This window comes from Pristiophorus japonicus, chromosome 13 (genome assembly GCF_044704955.1).
Source record: "Pristiophorus japonicus isolate sPriJap1 chromosome 13, sPriJap1.hap1, whole genome shotgun sequence".
Taxonomy (NCBI): Eukaryota; Metazoa; Chordata; class Chondrichthyes; family Pristiophoridae; genus Pristiophorus; species Pristiophorus japonicus.
Window position 1 is genome coordinate 138,380,472 of NC_091989.1, and position 21,972 is coordinate 138,402,443.

Below are 21,972 nucleotides of genomic sequence, written 5' to 3' on the forward strand. Positions count from 1 at the left end.
GTGGCTCAAACGTGGCTATCAAGGGAAATCAGGGATAGTATTAAAGCCAAGGAAGTGGCATACAAATTGGCCAGAAATAGCAGCGAACCCGGGGACTAGGAGAAATTTAGAACTCAGCAGAGGAGGACAAAGGGTTTGATTAGGGCAGGGAAAATGGAGTACGAGAAGAAGCTTGCAGGGAATATTAAGGCGGATTGCAAAAGTTTCTATAGATATGTAAAGAGAAAAAGGTTAGTAAAGACAAACGTAGGTCCCCTGCAGTCAGAATCAGGGGAAGTCATAACGGGGAACAAAGAAATGGCAGACCAATTGAACAAGTACTTTGGTTCGGTATTCATTAAGGAGGACACCAACAACCTTCTGGATATAAAAGGGGGTCAGAGGGTCTAGTAAGGAGGAGGAACTGAGGGAAATCTTTATTAGTCGGGAAATTGTGTTGGGGAAGTTGATGGGATTGAAGGCCGATAAATCTCCAGGGCCTGATGGACTGCATCCCAGAGTACTTAAGGAGGTGGCCTTGGAAATAGCGGATGCATTGACAGTCATTTTCCAACATTCCATTGACTCTGGATCAGTTCCTATCGAGTGGAGGGTAGCCAATGTAACCCCACTTTTTAAAAAAGGAGGGAGAGAGAAAATAGGGAATTATAGACCGGTCAGCCTGACCTCAGTAGTGAGTAAAATGATGGAATCAATTATTAAGGATGTCATAGCAGTGCATTTGGAAAATGGTGACATGATAGGTCCAAGTCAGCATGGATTTGTGAAAGGGAAATCATGCTTGACAAACCTTCTGGAATTTTTTGAGGATGTTTCCAGTAAAGTGGACAAGGGAGAACCAGTTGATGTGGTATATTTGGACTTTCAGAAGGCTTTCAACAAGGTCCCACACAAGAGATTAATGTGCAAAGTTAAAGCACATGGGATTGGGGGTAGTGTGCTGACGTGGATTGAGAACTGGTTGTCAGACAGGAAGCAAAGAGTAGGAGTAAATGTGTACTTTTCAGAATGGCAGGCAGTGACTAGTGGGGTACCGCAAGGTTCTGTGCTGGGGCCCCAGCTGTTTACATTGTACATTAATGATTTAGACGAGGGGATTAAATGTAGTATCTCCAAATTTGCGGATGACACTAAGTTGGGTGGCAGTGTGAGCTGCGAGGAGGATGCTATGAGGCTGCAGAGTGACTTGGATAGGTTAGGTGAGTGGGCAAATGCATGGCAGATGAAGTATAATGTGGGTAAATGTGAGGTTATCCACTTTGGTGGTAAAAACAGAGAGACAGACTATTATCTGAATGGTGACAGATTAGGAAAAGGGGAGGTGCAACGAGACCTGGGTGTCATGGTACATCAGTCATTGAAGGTTGGCATGCAGGTACAGCAGGCGGTTAAGAAAGCAAATGGCATGTTGGCCTTCATAGCGAGGGGATTTGAGTACAGGGGCAGGGAGGTGTTGCTACAGTTGTACAGGGCCTTGGTGAGTCCACACCTGGAGTATTGTGTACAGTTTTGGTCTCCTAACCTGAGGAATGACATTCTTGCTGTTGAGGGAGTGCAGCGAAGATTCACCAGACTGATTCCCGGGATGGTGGGACTGACCTATCAAGAAAGACTGGATCAACTGGGCTTATATTCACTGGAGTTCAGAAGAATGAGAGGGGACCTCATAGAAACGTTTAAAATTCTGACGGGTTTAGACAGGTTAGATGCAGGAAGAATGTTCCCAATGTTGGGGAAGTCCAGAACCAGGGGTCACAGTCTAAGGATAAGGGGTAAGCCATTTAGGACCGAGATGAGGAGAAACTTCTTCACCCAGAGAGTGGTGAACCTGTGGAATTCTCTACCACAGAAAGTTGTTGAGGCCAATTCACTAAATATATTCAAAAAGGAGTTAGATGAAGTCCTCACTACTCGGGGGATCAAGGGGTATGGTAAGAAAGCAGGAAGGGGGTACTGAAGTTGCATGTTCAGCCATGAACTCATTGAATGGCGGTGCAGGCTAGAAGGGCTGAATGGCCTGCTCCTGCACCTATTTTCTATGTTTCTGCAGGTGACTGTGATGTCCGCAGAAAGCAGTTTATGGAGGAGGCCCCCGTGGTCGATTCCAAGAACAAATATGTCCCTTAGTGCTTCGGTGAGGTGGTCGCCAAAATCACACGGTGCAGCCAACCTTCTTAAATCTGCAGCATACTTAGCAATTTCTTGGCCTTCGGGTCGCCGGTGAATGTAAAACCGGTGCCTGGCTGTCTGGATGCTCTCTTTGTGTTTCAGTAGCTCTTGTATTAAGGTTACGAGCTCCTCATAGCTCTTGGTTGTTGTCTTCGCTAGGGCTAGTCGGTCCCTGACAAGGCCGTGGATAGTGGGCCCACAACTACTGAGCAGGATGGCCCTGCGCTTGTTCGCCAGTGTGACCGGTGAGTCCCCATCCAGGTCGTTGGCGATGAAGAAGTGTTCTGACCTTTCCACGAAGATGTCCCAATCTTTCTCATCGGTGAATTGTTGGAAGTTGCTGAGATTAGACATGTTGTGCATGGAATTTATAACCTCATCGCCAGTTATTGTGTATGTAGGCACTGTGTTCATGACTCCACGAGGCAGGGGGATGGCACTTGAATTGTACAGACTGTAGTCCTTTATTGCAGCTCCGAGAGTGAGGACATCAAGAGGTGAGCTCCCTTTTATACTGGGTTACCTGCAGTGTACAGGTGACCCTTAGGTCTCCAGCAGCAGCACCTTCTGGTGTACAAGTAAGGTATATACATGGTGAAGGTACGTTCAGATCTAATGTTACAGTACATCAGTGGCATGCATACATAACATTTCCCACATTACAACAGCGACTACACTCCAAAAGTACTTCATTGGCTGTAAAGCACTTTGAGACGTCTTGTGGTCGTGAAAGGTGCTGTATAAATGTAAGTCTTTCTTTTTTTCCATCAAAGGTCTGAGTGCTGAAGCTCAGACTCGAAGCTTAGACTGCTGCCATTGTGGCGCTGTATACCACTGTTCAAAAGGGCTTCCAGGGTGTCACAGCACTCCATCAATCTGTTCTCCAACAGATCAGTAGAATTACTGAGGCGCCGCCCCAGGCGAGTGAGAGTTGCTCTGTGGAGCATGAACCTGCAGTCTTGTCTCAGGGTGACAACTCCGCCAGTGCCCTGTCAGCCAGCCAGCCCAGACTGCTGCAGCTCAGGCCAAGATGGTGCAGTCTGAAGCCGGGCCCTCTAGGTCCAGAGCTGCTCGACGTTGCCCTCCAAGGCCAATTGCATTCTCCTCAATTGAAGGTCAGCAGTCTTCCACCACCCATGCTGCAGCCACTGTGGAAGCAAATCGTAGGAACACTAGGATAGACAAAGGTACATGGAACACAGGCACTAAGGGAATGTACAAGGGTGATTAGTTTATTTTTGTGTGTATTATGTAATCACTGAATTTATTAAATTGTATCAGGATGTGCATTTTCTGGTGGTTTTTATTTTGTTTTGTCAGATAGAGGACAATGTGATGGCCAGTGATAGAGAAAGGTAAAGAATGTAGGACTGTTGGTGAATACAGAGGTGTGGCTGAGGTTATTGTTATCGCTGATGAATTATTTGATCATGTAGTGTCCGAGCAGAAAGGAACTGTCTATGTTATAGCCTCCCTTCTTCTTCCTGTTCCTCTACTTCCTGTTGCAAGGGCTATTTCCTCATAATAATGAAGTTCTGTAGCATGCAGCATACTACTACAGGTGCAGCGTCCAGAATCCGGAACCTTGGGGACCGAGGCCATTCCGGATTTCGCGTTTTTCCGGATTTTGGATCGTCTTTCTGTCGTCATGAATCCGGAAGCACCCGAGTCCAGGTTCGGATATTTCCGGATTTCGGCATGTCAGAAAGGGGGGCGGGGGGTTGCTGCCGAGGAGCTGTTTGGGCCGCCGGCTCCGTCGAGGTGGAGCTGTTCGGGTGGGACCCCACCACCAAGGAGCTGTTCGGGTGGGCCCCGCCCCCAAGGAGTTGTTTGGGCGGGCCCAACGCCAAGGAGGTGTTCAGGAGGGCCCCGTTGCCAAGGAGGTGCTTGGGCAGGCCCCGCTAAGATGGAGCTGTTCAGGCGGGCCCCCGCCACCAAGGAAGTGTTCCGGCCAGCGGGCCCCGTCGCAGAGGAGCTGTTGGGGCGGGCCGGTGAGGAGGCCCCGAGGTAAGGGCAGCAGTGGTGAGCGGGATGAGGCAAGTGGCGGCGGGGTAAGGGCAGCAGCGGCAAGGTGAGGCCCGAGATTGGGCCGCGGCAGGGTCCCGAGGTAGACAGGGTCGGCGGATCTGGATTCCGGAACATTTTATGGATTCCAGACGACCCTGCCACCGATCGGCCCAGAATCCGGAGTCTGGAACATTCCAGATTCTGGAACTCCGGATTTTGGACGCCGCACCTGTACAAATCTTGATACTCATTCAGCTGAGTACTGCAGGGCTCCTCCAGAGTGGTCCAGGCAGCGGAAGCGTTGCGTGAGAATACTGATGGTGTGTTCTATAATGTTCCTTGTAGCGGTATGACTCTCATTGTAGGTCTGCTATGCACATGTGCGTGGGTTCCAAACCAGAGTCATGAGCGGATAACCCTTGTTCTCCAGTGGCCAGCCTTCAACTTGCTGTGGTGGGTCAAATACAGATTGCCGGGGACTGGTACAGAATGAAGGAATTGTGACTGCTGCCAAGATAACGGGCATTCAGCTGCAGGATGCATTGTCTATGCCACTCATTGAGGGAGTGCAATGCCTTTCGATTCTTGAAAATGGCCGAGTCTACAAGGCGCTGCAAGGCTATTTGCGTGCAGTCAATGGCACCCTGCATCATGGGAAAGCCTGCAATCCATGTAAACCTTCATGCTTGCTTCGCCTGCTTGTCTCTGGCAAGAAGGACTGAGATTAAATTATTTCTCTGACTATAGAGGGACTCAATGACATCCCTAATGCAGTAGTGCACTGCAAACTGAGATGTTGCTTACATCCCCAACAGCAGCCTGGAAGAGGCAAGGCACATAAAATTAAGAGCCACAGACACTTTGACATCCACAGGCAATGCTGTCCATGCCCGGCTTTGAGGTTGTGGCTGCAGCAGTTAGCAGATTTCTTACAACCTCTTCTTTGAAGCGAAGGTGTCTCAAGCATTGGTTCTCACTGATGTTGAAGTAAGAGGATTGCTCCCTAAAGACCCTCGGTGGAAATGACATCCTGCTGAGAGCCCTTAGCCCCCTCCTCCTCCTCCCTCTTCTAGCAGCTAGTCCTGCTCTGCATGGTCTCTCTTCATTTTCCCAGTCTTCAATTCCCAGAGGCCATCCATGTCTGCAAGCAACATGTTTCAGCACAAGCTTTTAAATGAACAAAGTAGTACTTCAGCACCAGTCCCTGTAGACTTTTCAAACTTTAATCAGGTATATGAAAGCTCCAAAAAGATGTACAATTGCACCAGCAGCCAGATGAAATAATCCAGCAACTGACATGCAATTAGTTCAGGATCCCTTTAAATTGTGCTCATGGACGGGTCCTCCATTCCGTTTAACCTCATATTCAGCTGTGCAAAGTTAAGGTAGGGTGTTGGCTGGAGCGCGCAGTTCAAAAATGACAACGCTGATGTCAAATCAGTGTTGCACAGTGATTTGCGTCATGATCTGCCTGCTCTGTGTGCTGTCGGCAGTTATTAGATGCACATGCGCAAACAAACCCCTTTACCGAGATGGTGACTTGTGGATTTCTCGTTGAAAGTGTGCCTGCGCATCTTGGACCCCATTCTTGAGTGTTAGGTGGCTGCTAAACAACGGGCGCTATACAGACCAATTTAGCCCACAGAGTGTTGTGGTTATATTAATTTTTCTTTTATTTTCATTGGAATTTGTTTTAAAGCATAACAATTGGTACCTGTGAAGAACAGTATAACTAATTGTAGTGGTAATTATTGGTAGTAATTAGATTAATTTTTACATAGGCTTTGGAACAAATACGTGCAAAACCATGTTTTGCTTATTGCATTTCAACTGTACTTACAGTGATCGAGTAAGTTTGCTCAAGTAAATGTTCAAGATCTGAAGCATTTATGGACCTAAACCTTCTCAAATCTAATTATACGGGACAAAGCAGAGCTGGCAGTACGGTGACATTTTTACAACAGTGGAGTCCCTTGTTGCCTAGAAACATGTGAAACATATCAAAATAGACCATCTAAAATAGACCGTCAGATCAAGCATTGGATTACACCATCGCAATATCACTGCAACAACATGAACCTTATAGGATAGTAGTACAAGAGGTCTACATGGTCAAGTTTGCTTCAGAGTAGCAGCAGTATTGAAATCACATTGACATGAAATTAGTATCTTAAAATTAAGTTAAAGAGCATGGGTTTACATTTTTTACTATAAGATGTTCAATAAAGTTTAAGTTGGTAAAATTAATAAAAATGCATATTAGCGACCAACTTAAGTCTCAACACAACTGACATTCAGCTGATGGCCTTGCAGCAAACAATGGCAAGGGAACAATCAAGTGGCACAAAGTTAAACCCACTGAGGGTTGTGGACATTCCTATTTCAATACCTTTTAGGAATTGTCCATGGAGATAACCACAACTGACATTCCCTCAGAAAAAAACTTGCACATATGATCCAGGAGATTATAAAAGAAGGAGAGAAATGAGAACTGAGATTCTCTATCGACCCAAATGGCTGCTTCACTCAACTAATTATCTTTGTCGGTTTTGACAAGGAAAATAATTTAATCCAACTTCTTGCATTTGCATATTGGAACACACTGCATTCATATTTAAAAACACACATTAGTTAAAAAAAAAGATTGATGGTCCACCCATTTCTTAAAAGTAGTATCACAAAAAAATTCAATTAAATATTTCTGATATTTATCAGCATCTTCACCGACAGAATTACATACCAATGTGTCCGCCTTAGCTCAGTGGTAGCACACTCGATTCTGACAGACGATTGTGGGTTCAAGCCCCACTCCAGAAACTTGAGCACATAATCTAGGCTGAGACTTCAATGAAGTACTGTGGGAGTAGTACACTCTCGGAGATGCCATCTTTCAAATGATCTACATCTACTTGATAGAGGCCCCTTCCGCTCTATCAAGTAGATGTAATAGATCCCATGGCAATATTCGAAGAAGAGCAAGGATCCGAACCCCAAATATATGCCGAAACGCTTTTACATGCCTTTGTGTACAGAACCCTCTGCGTGTGGAATGCATAATGCGAGCTATTATTAATCATGATTGTATACAGGGGCAGTAAATTTGCACTACATGACAGAAAGAGAAGTTTCTGGAGCAGCAATTGACTACATTATGCAGTTTCAGAAAAGATGAGAGGTTTCTGGTAGTACTCTCCAGAATATGGTCAACCAAGAAGCAGGCCTAGGTCGATCAGGACACAAGGATAATGCAGCAAGGGAGAAATGGGTGAACATTTGCAGAAACATCAGAGGTAAACAGGACTTACAGTTGCACAGAGCCTCTGATTGACTGGAATTATGCAATAGATACTGAGTGCTGGACAAGTATAAGGTGGACTGTGACAGTGACTAAGGAGGGTGCTCCTGAGCAATGTTGGACATCATGAAAGTTAAAAGTTTATCAGTCGAACGACTTTGTATCTTAAAGCAACAGGTTTTCCTGGAAGTGTTGTGAAAGAAATGCATTGTTTGGCTTTCTAAGATATGAACAGGATGACATTGAAGTGTCTGAGGAGAAGGCATTGCTTGTTTTCTGAAATGTAAAGTACTTGAGTAAGGAAATAAGTATTAGTGATGTCATCACCCATGAATGGTTAATGTTTAGTTTTAGGATAATAAACATGGGAAGTAGGTATCCATTAGATACAGATAACAATTAGTCAAAGATGCTAGAAAATGTTACACCAGGAAGTCTTGTTTAAGGGAAATGATTCAGAGGTAAATAATTGCAAACTGTTTACATAGGTAGTCTGTTTCCAGAGGATTTGGGAAATAGATAACATCATTTTGACATTTTCCTTTGTTGTAGTCAAAATATGGTTTATAAAGGAGTATGGTTTTTAAACAGTTTGTCAGAGTGTACTTGAAAGATAGAGAAACCAGTAAATTCACTCTCTATACACAGTTAAGAAAGAGCACTTTTACTGTCTATCAATAAAGTTGGTCGAATCAGATGCCTAGGTTGAAGCTGAGTGGTCCATCCAGTTTTATTCTTATACTTCTTTGTAGAGGTTTGCTACAATGAGTGACTTGCTAGGCCATTTCAGAGGGCAGTTAAGAGTCAACCACATTGCTGTGGGTCTGTAAGCCAGACCGAGTAAGGACGGCAGGTTTCCTTCACGAAAGGACATTAGTGACCTACTCAGGGGTTGAGCGTACTCCACACTACAATAGGAGAGTGGGGATTCTATAGTCGGAGCTATCGAACTTTTTTGTAGTCATAATGTCAAGTACGTTGTCTTGCTGGTGCAAGGGTGAAGGATATCACAAAACTGGCGGGGAAAATTTCTCGAAAGGAAGGGACAGCAGCCATATGGGAACGAATGACATAGAAAGAAGCACATTTGAGGTCTTCCAGATGGAGTTTCAGGAATTACAGACTGGATTGAAAAACAAGGTCTTAACAGTGGTATACTCTAGTTTGTTTCCCAGGCCACATAGGAATTTACAGGTTCAGGAGAGGACGATTAGGAAGTTAACATGTGGTTACATGATTGTGCCAGAGGGAAGAGATCACATCTTGAGTCACTAAAGTAATTTCTAGAACAGGGGAAATAATTTATTTTGCCTCAATCAAAATGGCACCTATGCCTTTGCAGAGAGTGCAAAGGACATAGAAACAGAAGTAGACCATTTGGTCCCTCAAACCTGTTCTGTCATTTAATTAGACCATAGTTGCTCTGGATCTCAACTCCATTTACCTGCCTTTAACGACATAAGAATTAGGAGCAGGAGTAGGCCATTTGGCCCAACCAGCCTGCTCCGCCATTCAATAAGATCATGGCTGATCTGATCATGGACTCAGCTCCACTTCTCTGTCCGCTCCCCATAACCCTTTGCTCTCTTATCGCTCAAAGATCTGTCTATCTCCGCCTTAAATATATTCAATGACCCAGCCTCCATAGCTCTCTGAGGCAGAGAATTCCACAGATTTACAACCCTCTGAGAGAAGAAATTCCTCCTCATCTCAGTTTTAAATGGGTGGCCCCTTATTCTGAGACTATGTCCCCTAGTTTTAGTTTCCGCTATGAGTGGAAATATCCTCTCTGCATCCACCTTGTCGAGCCCCCTCATTATCTTATAAGTTTCAATAAGATCTTCTGAACTCCAATGTGTATAGGCCCAAACTACTCAACCTATCCTCATCAGTCAACTCCCTCATCTCCAGAATCAATCTAGTGAACCTTGCAAGGTGACCAGGATTGGGAATTAAATATTCAGGGGTATTTGACAATCCGGAAGGACACACAGAAAGGAAAAGGAGGTGGGGTAGCTCTATTGATAAAGGATGGAATCACTGCAATAGTGAGAAATGATATTGGCTCAAATAATCAGGATGTTGAAACAGTTTGGGTGGAGATAAGGAATAATAAGGGGAAAAAGTCACTGGTGGGCGTAGTCTATAGGCCCCCTAACAGTAGCAACTCTGTTTGGTAGGAGTATAAACAAGGAAATAGGCTTGTAAAAAGGGAACAGCAATAATCATGGGTGATTTTATCCTCCATATTGATTGGACAAATCAAATTGGTCAGGGGAGCCTTGAGGAAGAGTTTATAGAGTGCATAAGGGACGGGTTTCTTGAGCAGTATGTAACGGAACCAACCAGGGGGCAGGCTATCTTAGATCTGGTCCTGTGTAATGAGACAGGATTAATAAACAATCTCCTAGTAAAGGATCCCCTTAGAATGAGTGATCATAGCATGGTTGAATTTCAAATTCAGATGGAGGGTGAGAAAGTTGGATCTCAAACCAGCGTACTCAGCTTAAATAAAGGAGACTATGAAGGTATGAGGACAGAGTTGGCTAAAGTGGCCCGGGAAAATAGATTGAAGTGTAGGACAGGTGATGAACAGTGGCGTACATTTAAAGAGATATTTCACAACTCTCAAGAAAAATATATTCCAGTGAGGAGGAAAGGGTGTAAAAGAAAAGATAGCCATCCGTGGCTAACTAAAGAAATAAAGGACGGTATCCAATTAAAAACAAGGGCATACAAAGTGGCCAAAACTAGTGGGAGGACAGAAGATTGGGAAGCTTTTAAAAGGCAGCAAAGAATGACTCAAAAAATGATTAAGAAAGGGAAGATAGACTATGAAAGTAAACTAGCACGAAATATAAAAACAGATAGCAAGAGTTTCTATAGGTATATAAAAAGGAAAAGAGTGGCTAAAGTAAATGTTGGTCCCTTAGAGGACGAGACCGGGGAATTAGGAATGGGGAACATGGAGATGGCAGAAACTCTGAACAAACAAAGCACTAAACAAAGCACAAAAAGTAATAAGCAATTAATTAATAAAAAATAGAAGGAACCCTGCACCTAAAGCACCAAGACCAAAGTAATAAGCAATGTCAATCAATCACAAATAAATAGCAGTCCTATCAAAACACGGCCCGGGAAGGCAGTGGGCCGCTGATGAGGGAGACCATTCGGCCAGGGATAGGGGTGGCGCGCTTTGGCCCCTCCTACACAGCCTGCAGCACACTCTCTCAGATTCTCGGGCGAGGAGCTACTGCGCATGCACACACACACTCTAGCGTGCATGTGCAGAGGTCCAGGCACTGTTTTCAGCGCCGGGACCTGGTTCCGCCCCCGAATCCAATGGCCATGCTACGCCACCATCGTGGAGAGTCTGGGGAGCGGCCAAACTCGGCCCGAAGATTTTTGGAGCAATTCGAGGCGGACAAAAGCAGCGCACCTCTGGTGAGTGCGGTAGAAATCTGTACTGGGAAATTCTATCCCATTATCCCAACAGTGGATAGTCAAGAGGCTATATGGGGCAGGGCTGGGGGGGGGAGAAAGAAGGGGAGGAACTTAACACAATCACAATCACGAAGGAGGTGGTACTCAGTAAGATAATGGGACTAAAGGCAGATAATTCCTCGGGACCTGATGGCTTGCATCCTAGGGTCTTAAGAGAAGTAGCGGCAGGGATAGTGGATGCATTGGTTGTAATTTACCAAAATTCCCTGGATTCTGGGGAGGTCCCAGCAGATTGGTAAACTGCAAATGTAATGCCCCTATTTAAAAAAGGAGGCAGACAAAAAGCAGGAAACTATAGACCAGTTAGCCTAACATCTGTGGTTGGCAAAATGTTTGGAGTCCATTATTAAAGAAGCAGTAGCAGGACATTTGGAAAAGCATAATTCAGTCAGGCAGAGTCAGCATGGATTTATGAAGGAGAAGTCATGTTTGACAAATTTGCTGGAATTCTTTGAGGATGTAACGAACAGGGTGGATAAAGGGGAACCAGTGGTGTACTTGGACTTCCAGAAGGCATTTGACAAGGTGCCGCATAAAAGGTTACTGCACAAGATAAAAGCTCACGGGGTTGGGGGTAATATATTAGCATGGATAGATGATTGGCTAACTAACTGAAAACAGAGAGTCAGGATAAATGGTTCATCCTTGGGCTGGCATTCAGTAACTAGTGGGATGCCGCAGGGATCAGTGCTGGGACTCCAACTATTTACAATCTATATTAATGACTTGGAAGAAAGGAGTGAGTGTAACGTATCCAAGTTTGCTGATGATACAAAGATGGGAGGAAAAGCAACGTGTGAGGAGGACAAAAAACCTGCCAAAGGATATGGACAAAAATTTGGCAGATGGAGTATAATGTTGGAAAGTGTGAGGTTATGCACTTTGGCAGAAAAAAAATCCAAGAGCAAGTTATTATTTAAATGGAGAAAAATTGCAAAGTGCTACAATACAGTGGGACCTGGGGGTACTTGTGCATGAAACACAAAAGGTTAGTATGCAGGTACAGCAAGTGATCAGAAAGGCCAATAGAATCTTGGCCTTTATTGCAAAGGGGATGGAGTATAAAAGCAGGGAAGTCTTGCTATAGTCATACAGGGTATTGGTAAGGCCACACCTGGAATATTACGTACAGTTTTAGTTTCCATATTTACGAAAAGATATACTTGCTTTGGAGACAGTTCAGAGAAGGTTCACTAGGTTGATTCCAGAGATGAGGGGGTTGACTTATGAGGAAAAGTTGAGGTTGGGCCTCTACTCATTGGAATTCAGAAGAATGAGAGGTGATCTTATCGAAATGTATAAGATAATGAGGGGGCTTGACAAGGTGGATGCAGAGAGGATGTTTCCACTGATAAGGGAGAATAGAACTAGAGGGCATAATCTTCGAATAAGGGGCCGCCCATTTAAAACTGAGATGAGGAAAAATTTCTTCTCTCAGAGGGTTGTAAATCTGTGGAATTTGCTGTCTCAGAGAGCTGTGGAACTGGATCACTGAATAAATTTAAAACAGAGATAGACAGTTTCTTAACCGATAAGGGAATAAGGGGTTATGGGGAGTGGGCAGGAAAGTGGACCTGAGTCCATGATCAGATCAGCCATGATTGTATTAAATGGCGGAGCAGGCCCGAGGGGCCGTATGGCCTACCCCTGCTCTTTTTTCTTATGTTCTTATGTTCTCTGATCAGCCTCCAATACAAGTATATCCTTCCTTAAATACAGATCCATATCCCTTGATACCCTTACCCAACAAGAGTGCTTAGTTGCGGGGAGGAGGCGGGGGGGGGGGGGGGGGGGGAATTATGTCTTTTTTTTGCTCAGTTGGGTGTGCTCAGTAAAGGGAGGGAATGCAGTACGCAAGATTTCCTGTTAATTTTAACTGCCCGAGGTCTTACAATTTCTTACTTTGATTTGTGCAGCATGTTAAACTAGTACAGCTGCAGTTTATGCACATGGAATCCTTCATTTTCAACAATTGTCACTTCAGTGTGCCCCTGGGCATCATATTGTTCATGTCTGGCTGCTGAGGGACTGGGTAGGCTGTGATCTTTGATCACTTGGATGGAGCATTTGTGGCTGACCACGATATCTGATAAGTGGGGGCAGGCATGTCAATCTACGTTCAGTGGGGTTCCAAGAGTGCTATATAAATAAAAGTTATTATTAAAAAGGGCCAATAGAATTTTAGGTTTAATAAATAGGAGCATAGAATATAAGAGTAAATAAATAACAATGAATTTGTACAAAACATTGGTTTGACCAGTTAGAGCACGGTGTGTAGTTTTCAGTACCTTAAAGGCCACTGAAATCATACAGAATAGATTCACTAGATTCACTAGGATAATGCTCGAGATAGGAGACTAGTTATAAGGAGATACTGGAATAGAGAAGAGTAAGAGAAGATTTAAATAATAGGTTTTTTAAATTATGAAGAGTTTGGATAGAGTGAATAAGGAAACACTTTCTTCTTCTTTGGAAGTCAGTGACAAGAGATTATCAATTCAAAATATCACTAAGAGAGTGAGGAGTGTGATGAGGAGAAATATATTTACACAGATGGTTACTAGAGCATCAAAAGCCTTGCCAGAAGGAATGGTGAAGGCATTTTATCAGTAAAAATTGGATAAATGAGGTAGAAGATACAGGGCTATAGGGAGAGAGTGGAATTAGTTTTGGATTGCTTTAGCAAAGAGCTGGCACACATACGATTGGCCAAATGGCTTCCTTCTATGCTGTAAACATCTATGGTTCTGATGGCAGCATCACATCGAAGCACACAAAACTATCAGTGAAAAGTTTATACCAAGGTTCTGCTACTAGATATATACTCTGTCCAAAACAAGATCATAATTCCTTATGTGTAAAACTCCCATCCAATATAGGGGAATTGGTAAGTATTCTATGCACAGATGTTTCTAAAATTTACAGCATTGTCACATCAATTTAGAGAAATGCATAACCTGTACACTTCTGCTTGCAGTTTATGGACTACCAAGCTTTGCATAAACACAAACCTTGTAATAACACATATAATTCATAAATGTCTTGGTACTAAAACCCAGACATCCACAAGGAGTGCACTTACCTATAAGCAAGTGATACAGCCCAAGCACTGGCAGCACAATAAAGGCAATCTCGAACTTTAGCATTTTGACAATTACCAACTGTTTTGTTGGGGAAAAGACCTGTAGCAGGGCTCTGGTAGTTCAGTACAGTTGATTTTACTGAAAAGAAACAAAATGCTAGTCAGAGATAGTTCAGCAAATGTGTGTCTATATTGTGTAAATGATGAAAGACCAATTATTCAAGTGTAATGCAAGAGTACTAATAAAAATCTTCAAATCTAATTTGTCCATTGGCAGCTGAGGGAATTATTAGCATCCCAGCACAAGATTAAATTTAAGAATCAAGGTGGAGAACTGGGTATTCAGCCCATCCCTCTCTCCTGTTTTAGCAGCCGACTGTATTTTGAATAACAGAAAACATTAAAAACAGGCATCAGCAGCTGTGGAGCGAATTGACAAGTTGACATTTTAGGTATGGACCTTTTATCACAATTGGAATATATTTTAGGGTGAAAATGGTCTTCAACAGTAGCGTAAAATGGGCGATAACTAATTGGCAGCCCATTTTACACCCCGCCCAATTTTCTTCCCTTTATTTTATACTTTTTAGAATGCTGTTCATCTGTATTATCTTCCAGTTCTGATAAAGGATCCATATCTAAAACATTAACTTGGATGTTCCCTTCACATGTTCGCACTGTTTCTAGAATATGATTTTGTTTCAGGTTTCCAGCCTCTGCATTTTTTTGCATTTTGATTGTTTTTGAATAATCCCATATTTTGAATATCTGGCAGATTATTCCAATAATGTACATATCAATTTTAAATTTACTTTTCACTCATTTTCATTTTTTTGTTATCTGGCATACTTACAGATTTACTCTGAAGTAATGTTCTGGCCTTGCCACATGATGTGGTGCAATAGAAACAGGGATCCCTCTTGCTCCAATTTATAACATTTTGGCTACACTTTTAATTCAAATTTTAGTTGGTGAAAATTGTCAAGTTTAAGAGATTTCTATTAACTTCTTCCTGTGGTTGTTTGCTTGTTTTTGAGCAAATACACAAAATTCAATCTGCAACATTAATGGCAACAGACATCTTCATCTGGCTGTGAAAAATTCTAAATGCCTTTGAACTACAGTCTACTCTTCTTTGAAGTTGCTTAACTTGAATTAAAATCACGGAAAAAAATACCCCCATTGAAAGCTCATTGCTGAATTTAAAGCCTTTAATTTGAATTATTAATATGAATTTGAATTCCCACACAAATTGGTTAATGCCCAATAAAATTTGCTAATTAATGAGAGTTCAAGCAGGCCAAGTTAATTTACTATACAACAGAAGCATTCATGGAAGCTTAAACGACAAAAATAAAATAAATAAAGAGACAAAACATATTTACATAATTTTTTCAAAATATCCAAATAAAAAATAGAAGTACTTCCTGCTCGTAGAAAAGTATTTTCAACAGGGTTAAGGAAAGTCTTGAGTAAGCTCATTAAAATTACTGGCTACACAGTACACCCTCCCTCTGCCCCCCCTTCCCCCCTCCCGCCCCCATCAAAACTCTCCTCTCTTCCCCGCCCCCCCGACCCCAATCAAAACTCTCCTCTCTTCTCCCCCACACCCCATCAAAGCTCGCCTCTCTCCTACCCCCCGGATCAAAACTCTCCTCCTTCCATCCCTCCATCAAAACTCTCCTCTCTCCACCCTCCCGGATCAAAACTCTCCTCCTTCCCCCCACACCCCACCACCCCCCCACCCCACCCCCTGATCAAAACTTTCCTCTCACCCGATCAAAAGTCTCCCCTCACCAACCTGTTTCTTGTAGCCCTCAGCGCGGGAAGGCAGCGGGCCGGTCTGTGTGGCAGGCCACTCGGGCCCGGGATAGGGGCGGGACGCGTTGGGTTCCACGCTGCAGGCACGCATCATCATAATCATGGGAGGTGCTACTGCGGATGCGAAACGCTCTGCTGCACATGCGGACAGCTGCCGGCACTTTTTCAGGCGCAGGGTCCTAGCTCTGCCCCCCAATGGACTCGCTACGCCGTGCCAAGCCCCAGGAGAGTTGGCAGAAGGGCCAGAATCCGGGGACATGTTTTTGGCGCCGTTTGGATCGTAGGAAGTCAGCGCATCTCACGTGAGTGCGCCAAAAAAACTGGTGGGCCAAATTTGGGTCCAATATTCCATTTGCCATGTTCTTGCCCACTCACTTAACCTGTCTACATCCTTCTGCAGGCTCTTCGCATGCTCCTCATGTGGATGTAAAAGATCACATGAGACTATTTCGAACAAGAGCAGGGAAGTTCTCCCATGGCTAATATTTATCACTCAACCAACATCATTAAAACAGATTAACTGATCATTATCACATTGCTGCTTGTGGGACCTTGTACACAAATTGGTTGCCACGTTTCCCGACATTACAACAGTGACTACACTTCAAAAGTACTTCATTGGCTGTAAAGCACTTTGGGACTTCCTGAGGTCATGAAAAGCGCTATATAAATACAAGTTCTTTCTTTCTTTCGGAAGAAGCAACCCCCACTGCAAATATGGAATCCAGTTATGTGCAATTGTTGAGTAAGTAGCTGACAAACAATCCAGATGGAACTTTGTACTAAAATCTGTGCAGAAAAATGAGTTGTTGGCAGGAAGCAAGCCGCAATCAAAACTTGCTTGAGCATCTTTGGGGGTTTGGAGTGAAACTATCTAGAGTGTTTTCTCCCCCTAAAATCGCAAAGCTTTTTTATCTTTTTGTTACCTCTCCCAGGAGATTGTGTGGCTGGTTGGAGATGAGGGAGTGAAAGGGGGTCAAGGTATGCATAAATTGCAACATGACGATATGGGACAGGCTCAATGGACCAGTTGGTCTTTTCCTGTCCATTTTTCTATGATCGTATGTGTTTTTCAATAGTTTCTTTCGTGCTTTATGGCATTATTTAGCGCTCCTGTAGTGTTTGCTATTTGATTTCATTAGAATTGGTTAATGTTTTGTGTTGATACTCAAGAATGTTATTTCTCAAAAAACGCTATAATTTGGTTCAAGTATTGCTGCCTGCAGCGACTGCTTAATTTTACCTATGCTTTCTAAACTCCATTTCATATTTTACAGATTTCTTCAGGTTATGTTAGATTTGTCAGCAATCTTCCTTCAATCTGCAGCTGCTACTACCTTCATATTAGCTACTAAAACTGAATATAGAAGAGAGTGGGAAAAAAAAGAAAGCACAAATGGTTTGGTAAATAAATTACAGACATCTTTCTAGTAGCACAAAATAAATCTTTCTGGATGAGCAACATCAAGCATGGAAGTGGTTATTATCGAAGTATTCTATTATGTAGACATAAAAAGCAAACAGGATGATAATTATAAAGTATTGCTGCATGATTCAGATTTCCAGAAAAGTTGCCATTAGTCTTTAGCTCTTCAGGGTTGCAGTAAAATGTCAATATTTGTAAATTATTTTAATTAATATTGAGAACATTACACACTGCTTGCCACCTACACACAAGCATGAGGCTGTGCACGTCTTTCAATCCGGTTACAATAATTTACACCATAGGCCTCATTATTCAGCCCAGGCGGTAACGTGTAATGGCTAGGGTTTTTGCAAGACAATTTTTTCCAAACTTTTCTAGCAGATCTCTTGTAGCATTACTCAATGAACTGGATGCTAAACTGTTTTATTCGTGTAACATGCGATATATTATGAGAGTGACTAATGTATTGTGATTGAGTTGGAGTTAGTTGTATTTTCAGCCTCAAATTATGTGTGTGTATATTTGTGCATAATGCTTCATTTGGTAAGGAGACGAATATATTGAGGACTGGAGAAGCTATCAGTACGCTGATATATTTTGGGAATAAAAGCAATATTGGTGAAAATTAAACGAGTGTAAAATAGAGTAAATGATAAAGAAGTTATCTAAAAATTCCAATGAAATAAAATTAATGAATTGAAAAACAAGATGAAATTGTACATTGGAAGCCTTTTATATAAGTGCATTGGAGGGATGCTGGGGTTCCAGAGTACTGGGGAGCTGTGTACCTATTTCACCATCTTATCAACAACTCCTTTGATTCTTACCATTATTTAATCTGCCTCCTGTTTTAGTCTCATCTGCAACTCTGGACACCATTCCCTCTAGCACTATATACAAATTGTTAATGTACACAGTGAACAGACGAACATAAGAAATAGGAACAGTAGGCCATAAGGCCCCTTGAGCCTGCTCTGCCATTTAATACGATCATGGCCGATCCGATCATGGACTCAGGTCCACTTCCCTGCTTGCTTCCCATAACCCCTTATTCTCTTATCGTTTAAGAAACTGTCTTTTTCTGTCTTAAATTTATTCAATGACCCAGCTTCCACAGCTCTCTGAGGCAGCGAATTCCACAGATCTACAACCTCTGAGAGAAGAAATTCCTCTTCATCTCAGTTTTAAATGGGTGGCCCCATATTCTAAGATTATGCCCCCTAGTTCTAGTGGAAACATCCTCTCTGCATCCATCTTGTCAAGCCCCCTCATAATCTTATATGTTTCAATAAGATCACCTCTCATTCTTCTGAATTCCAATGAGTAGAGGCCCAACCTACTCAACCTTTCCTCATAAGTCAAACCCTCACCCCCGGAATCAACCTAGTGAACCTTCTGTGAATTACCTCCAAAGCAAGCATATCCTTTCTTAAATAAGGAAACCAAAACTGTATGCAGTATTCTAGGTGCGGCCTCACCAATACCCTGTATAACTATAGCAAGACTTATCTGCATACTAACCTTTCATGTACCAGGATCGCTAGGTCCCACTATACTGCAGCCCGTTGCAATTTTTCTCCATTTAAAAAATAACTTGCTCTTCGATTTTTTTCTGCCAAAGTGCATAACCTCACACTTTCCCACATTATACTCCATCTGCCAAATTTTTGCCCACTCACTTAACCTGTCTATGTCCTTTTGCAGGTTTTTTGTGTCCTCCTCACACATTGCTTTTCCTCCCATCTTTGTATTGTCAGCAAACTTGGCTACATTACACTCGGACCCTTCATCCAAGTCATTAATATAGATTGTAAATAGTTGGGGTCCCAGCACTGATCCCTGCGGCATCCCACTAGTTACTGATTGCCAACCCGAGAATGAACCATTTATCCTGACTCTCTGTTTTCTGTTAGTTAGCCAATCATCGATCCATGCTAATATATTACCTCCAACCCTGTGAACTTTTATCTTGTGCAGTAACCTTTTATGTGGCACCTTGTCAAACGCCTTCTGGAAGTCCAAGTACACCACTGGTTCCCCTTTATCCACCCTGTTCGTTACATCCCCTGGATTCTGGGCAGGTCCCAGCAGATTGGAAAACTGCAAATGTAATGCCCCTATTTAAAAAAGGATGCAGTCATAAAGCAAGAAACTGTAGACTAGTTAGCCTGACATCTATGGTTGGGAAAATGTTGGAGACCATTATTAAAGCAGCGTTCGTTACATCCTCAAAGAATTTCAGCAAATTTGTCAAACAGGCCTTCCCCTTAATAAATCCATGCTGACTCTGCCTACCTAAATTATGCTTTTCCAAATGTCCTGCTACTGCTGCTTTAATAATGGTCTCCAACATTTGCAGTTTTCCAATCTGCTGGGACCTGCCCAGAATCCAGGAAATTTTGCTAAATTACAACCAATGCATCCACTGTCCCTGCCGCTACTTCTCTTAAGACCCTAGGATTCAAGCCATCAGGTCCAGGGGATTTAGTCCCATTATCTTACTGAGTACCACCTCCTTAGTGATTGTGATTGTGTTAAATCCCTCCCACGCCATAGCCCCTTGACTATCCGCTGTTGGGATATTGTTAGTGTCCTCTACCATAAAAACTGATACAAAATATTTGTTCAGAGTTTCTGCCACCTCCATGTTCCCCATCACTAATTCCCCGGTTTCGTCCTCTAAGGGACCAACATTTACTTTAGCCACTCTTTTCCTTTTTATATACCTGTAGAAACTCTTGCTATCTGTTTTTATATTTCGTGCTAGTTTACTTTCATAGTTTATCTTCCCTTTCTTAATCATTTTTTTAGTCATTCTTTGCTGCCTTTTAAAAGCTTCCTAATCTTCTGTCCTCCCACTAGTTTTGACAACTTTGTATGCCCTTGTTTTTAATTGGCTACGGATAGCTATCATTTCTTTTACACCCTTTCCTCCTCACTTGAATATTTTTTCTTGAGAGTTATGAAATATCTCCTTAAATGTACGCCACTGTTCATCACCTGTCCTATACTTTAATCTATTTTCCCAGTCCACTTTAGTCAACTCTGCCCTCATACCTTTGTAGTCTCCTTTATTTAAGCTTAGTATGCTGGTTTGAGATCCAACTTTCTTACCCTCCATCTGAATTTGAAATTCAACCATGCTATGCTCATTCCAAGGGGATCCTTTACTAAGAGATTGTTTATTAATCCTGTCTCATTACACAGGACCAGATCTAAGATAGCCTGCCCCCTGGTTGGTTCCTTTACATACTGCTCAAGGAACCCGTCCCTTGTGCACACTATGGGCCCAAGTTTCCACATGATTTGCGCCTGATTTTTAGGAGCAACTGGTGGAGAACGGACTATCTTAAAAATCGCAATTCTCCACATTTAAGTTTTCTGTAGTTCTAGTCAGTTAGAACAGTTTCACTTTGGAACAGAATTTTTTTTTCAAAAGGGGGCGTGTCCAGCCACTGACGCCTGATTTTTGTAGGTCTGAAAAAACCTTGTCTACACATTAAAAAATCAGGTGCAGGTTACAAATTAGGCGTCCGGAACGAGGTGAGGGGAAGGGAAGTCATTACATTCTACAATAAATCCTTAGTTATACTTATACAAATATTTTACAAATAATTCCAACCTGAATAAAAATTTATAAGCAAAGAAAAGATTAAATAAACCATGTTCCTACCTGTGTGAAAGTGCTTCAGGCAGGAAGAAGGCTGCAGGAAACCTCACAAGTTGAGGCAGCCGTTCCCGACGGCTGGGGGGGGGGGGGAAGGCAGTGAGGGGCCGACCGACCGACGGCAGCAGCCGTTCCCGACGGCGCGAGGGGGGGGCGGGGGGAGGAAAGGCAGTGAGGGGCCGACCGACCGACAGCAGCAGCCGTTCCCGACGGCGGCGGGGTGGAGAAACGCAGTGAGGGCCGGACCGACCGACGGCAGCAGCCGTTCCCGCTGGCGCGGGGGAGGCAGTGAGGGCCCGACCGATGGCAGCGGGGGGGGGGGGGAGGCAGGGAGAAGGTTGCAGGAAGCCTCAGAAGTTGAGGCAGCCATTCCCGATGGCAGTGGGGGAAGGCCCCCTGCCGTCGGTCGGGCCCATCGGGAAACGGCTGCCTCAACTTCTGAGGCTTCCTGCAGCCTTCTCACTGCTGCAAGAAGCCTCAGTGCTGATCATGGAAGGGCGATGGCTTTTATTAAAAAATGAGAAAAAATGAACAGCTGCAAAGAACTACAAAAATGGCCGAGTGCCAATGTTTCCTTCACACTGCGCGTGCGCGAACGCTCCAACGCGCACGGTTGCCGGCACGAAAAAAAATCATTTAAATGGTACCCGCCCCATCCTACTTACAAAATCGGCGTGAGTGGTAGGCTCCGCCCCCTGGGCGCCGCGCCAAGCTGACATCGAGCTGCAAAGCGCTCGAGAATAGCGCGTTTTTTTTTCAGGCGCCTTTTTCGGCGCGAAAAACGGGCGCCCAGCTCGGAGGGGCGCCTGTTTTGCTGCGTGTGGAAACTTGAGGCCTATGAACTCGTCCTCAAAGTTACTGTTAAGGGGCCTAAAGACTGTGCCCACCAGTGACTTTTCCCCTTTATTATTCCTTATCTCTACCCAGACTGTTTCAACATCCTGATCATTTGAACCAATGTTATTTCCCAGTATTGCAGTGATCCCATCCTTTATCAGCAG

General features: G+C 43.5%; 1 protein-coding gene across 3 annotated transcripts in view; it reads right to left on the reverse strand.

The window, feature by feature from the left end:
* Window positions 1-21,972, reverse strand: part of phkb (phosphorylase kinase, beta) — a 381,738-nt gene that overhangs the window by 305,188 nt on the left and 54,578 nt on the right. For all 3 annotated transcript variants that reach the window (XM_070898048.1, XM_070898046.1, XM_070898047.1), the window contains one exon: window positions 14,058-14,196. In XM_070898048.1, coding sequence (XP_070754149.1) covers window positions 14,058-14,196 — 139 coding nt within the window. The remainder of the gene's footprint in view (window positions 1-14,057; window positions 14,197-21,972) is intronic.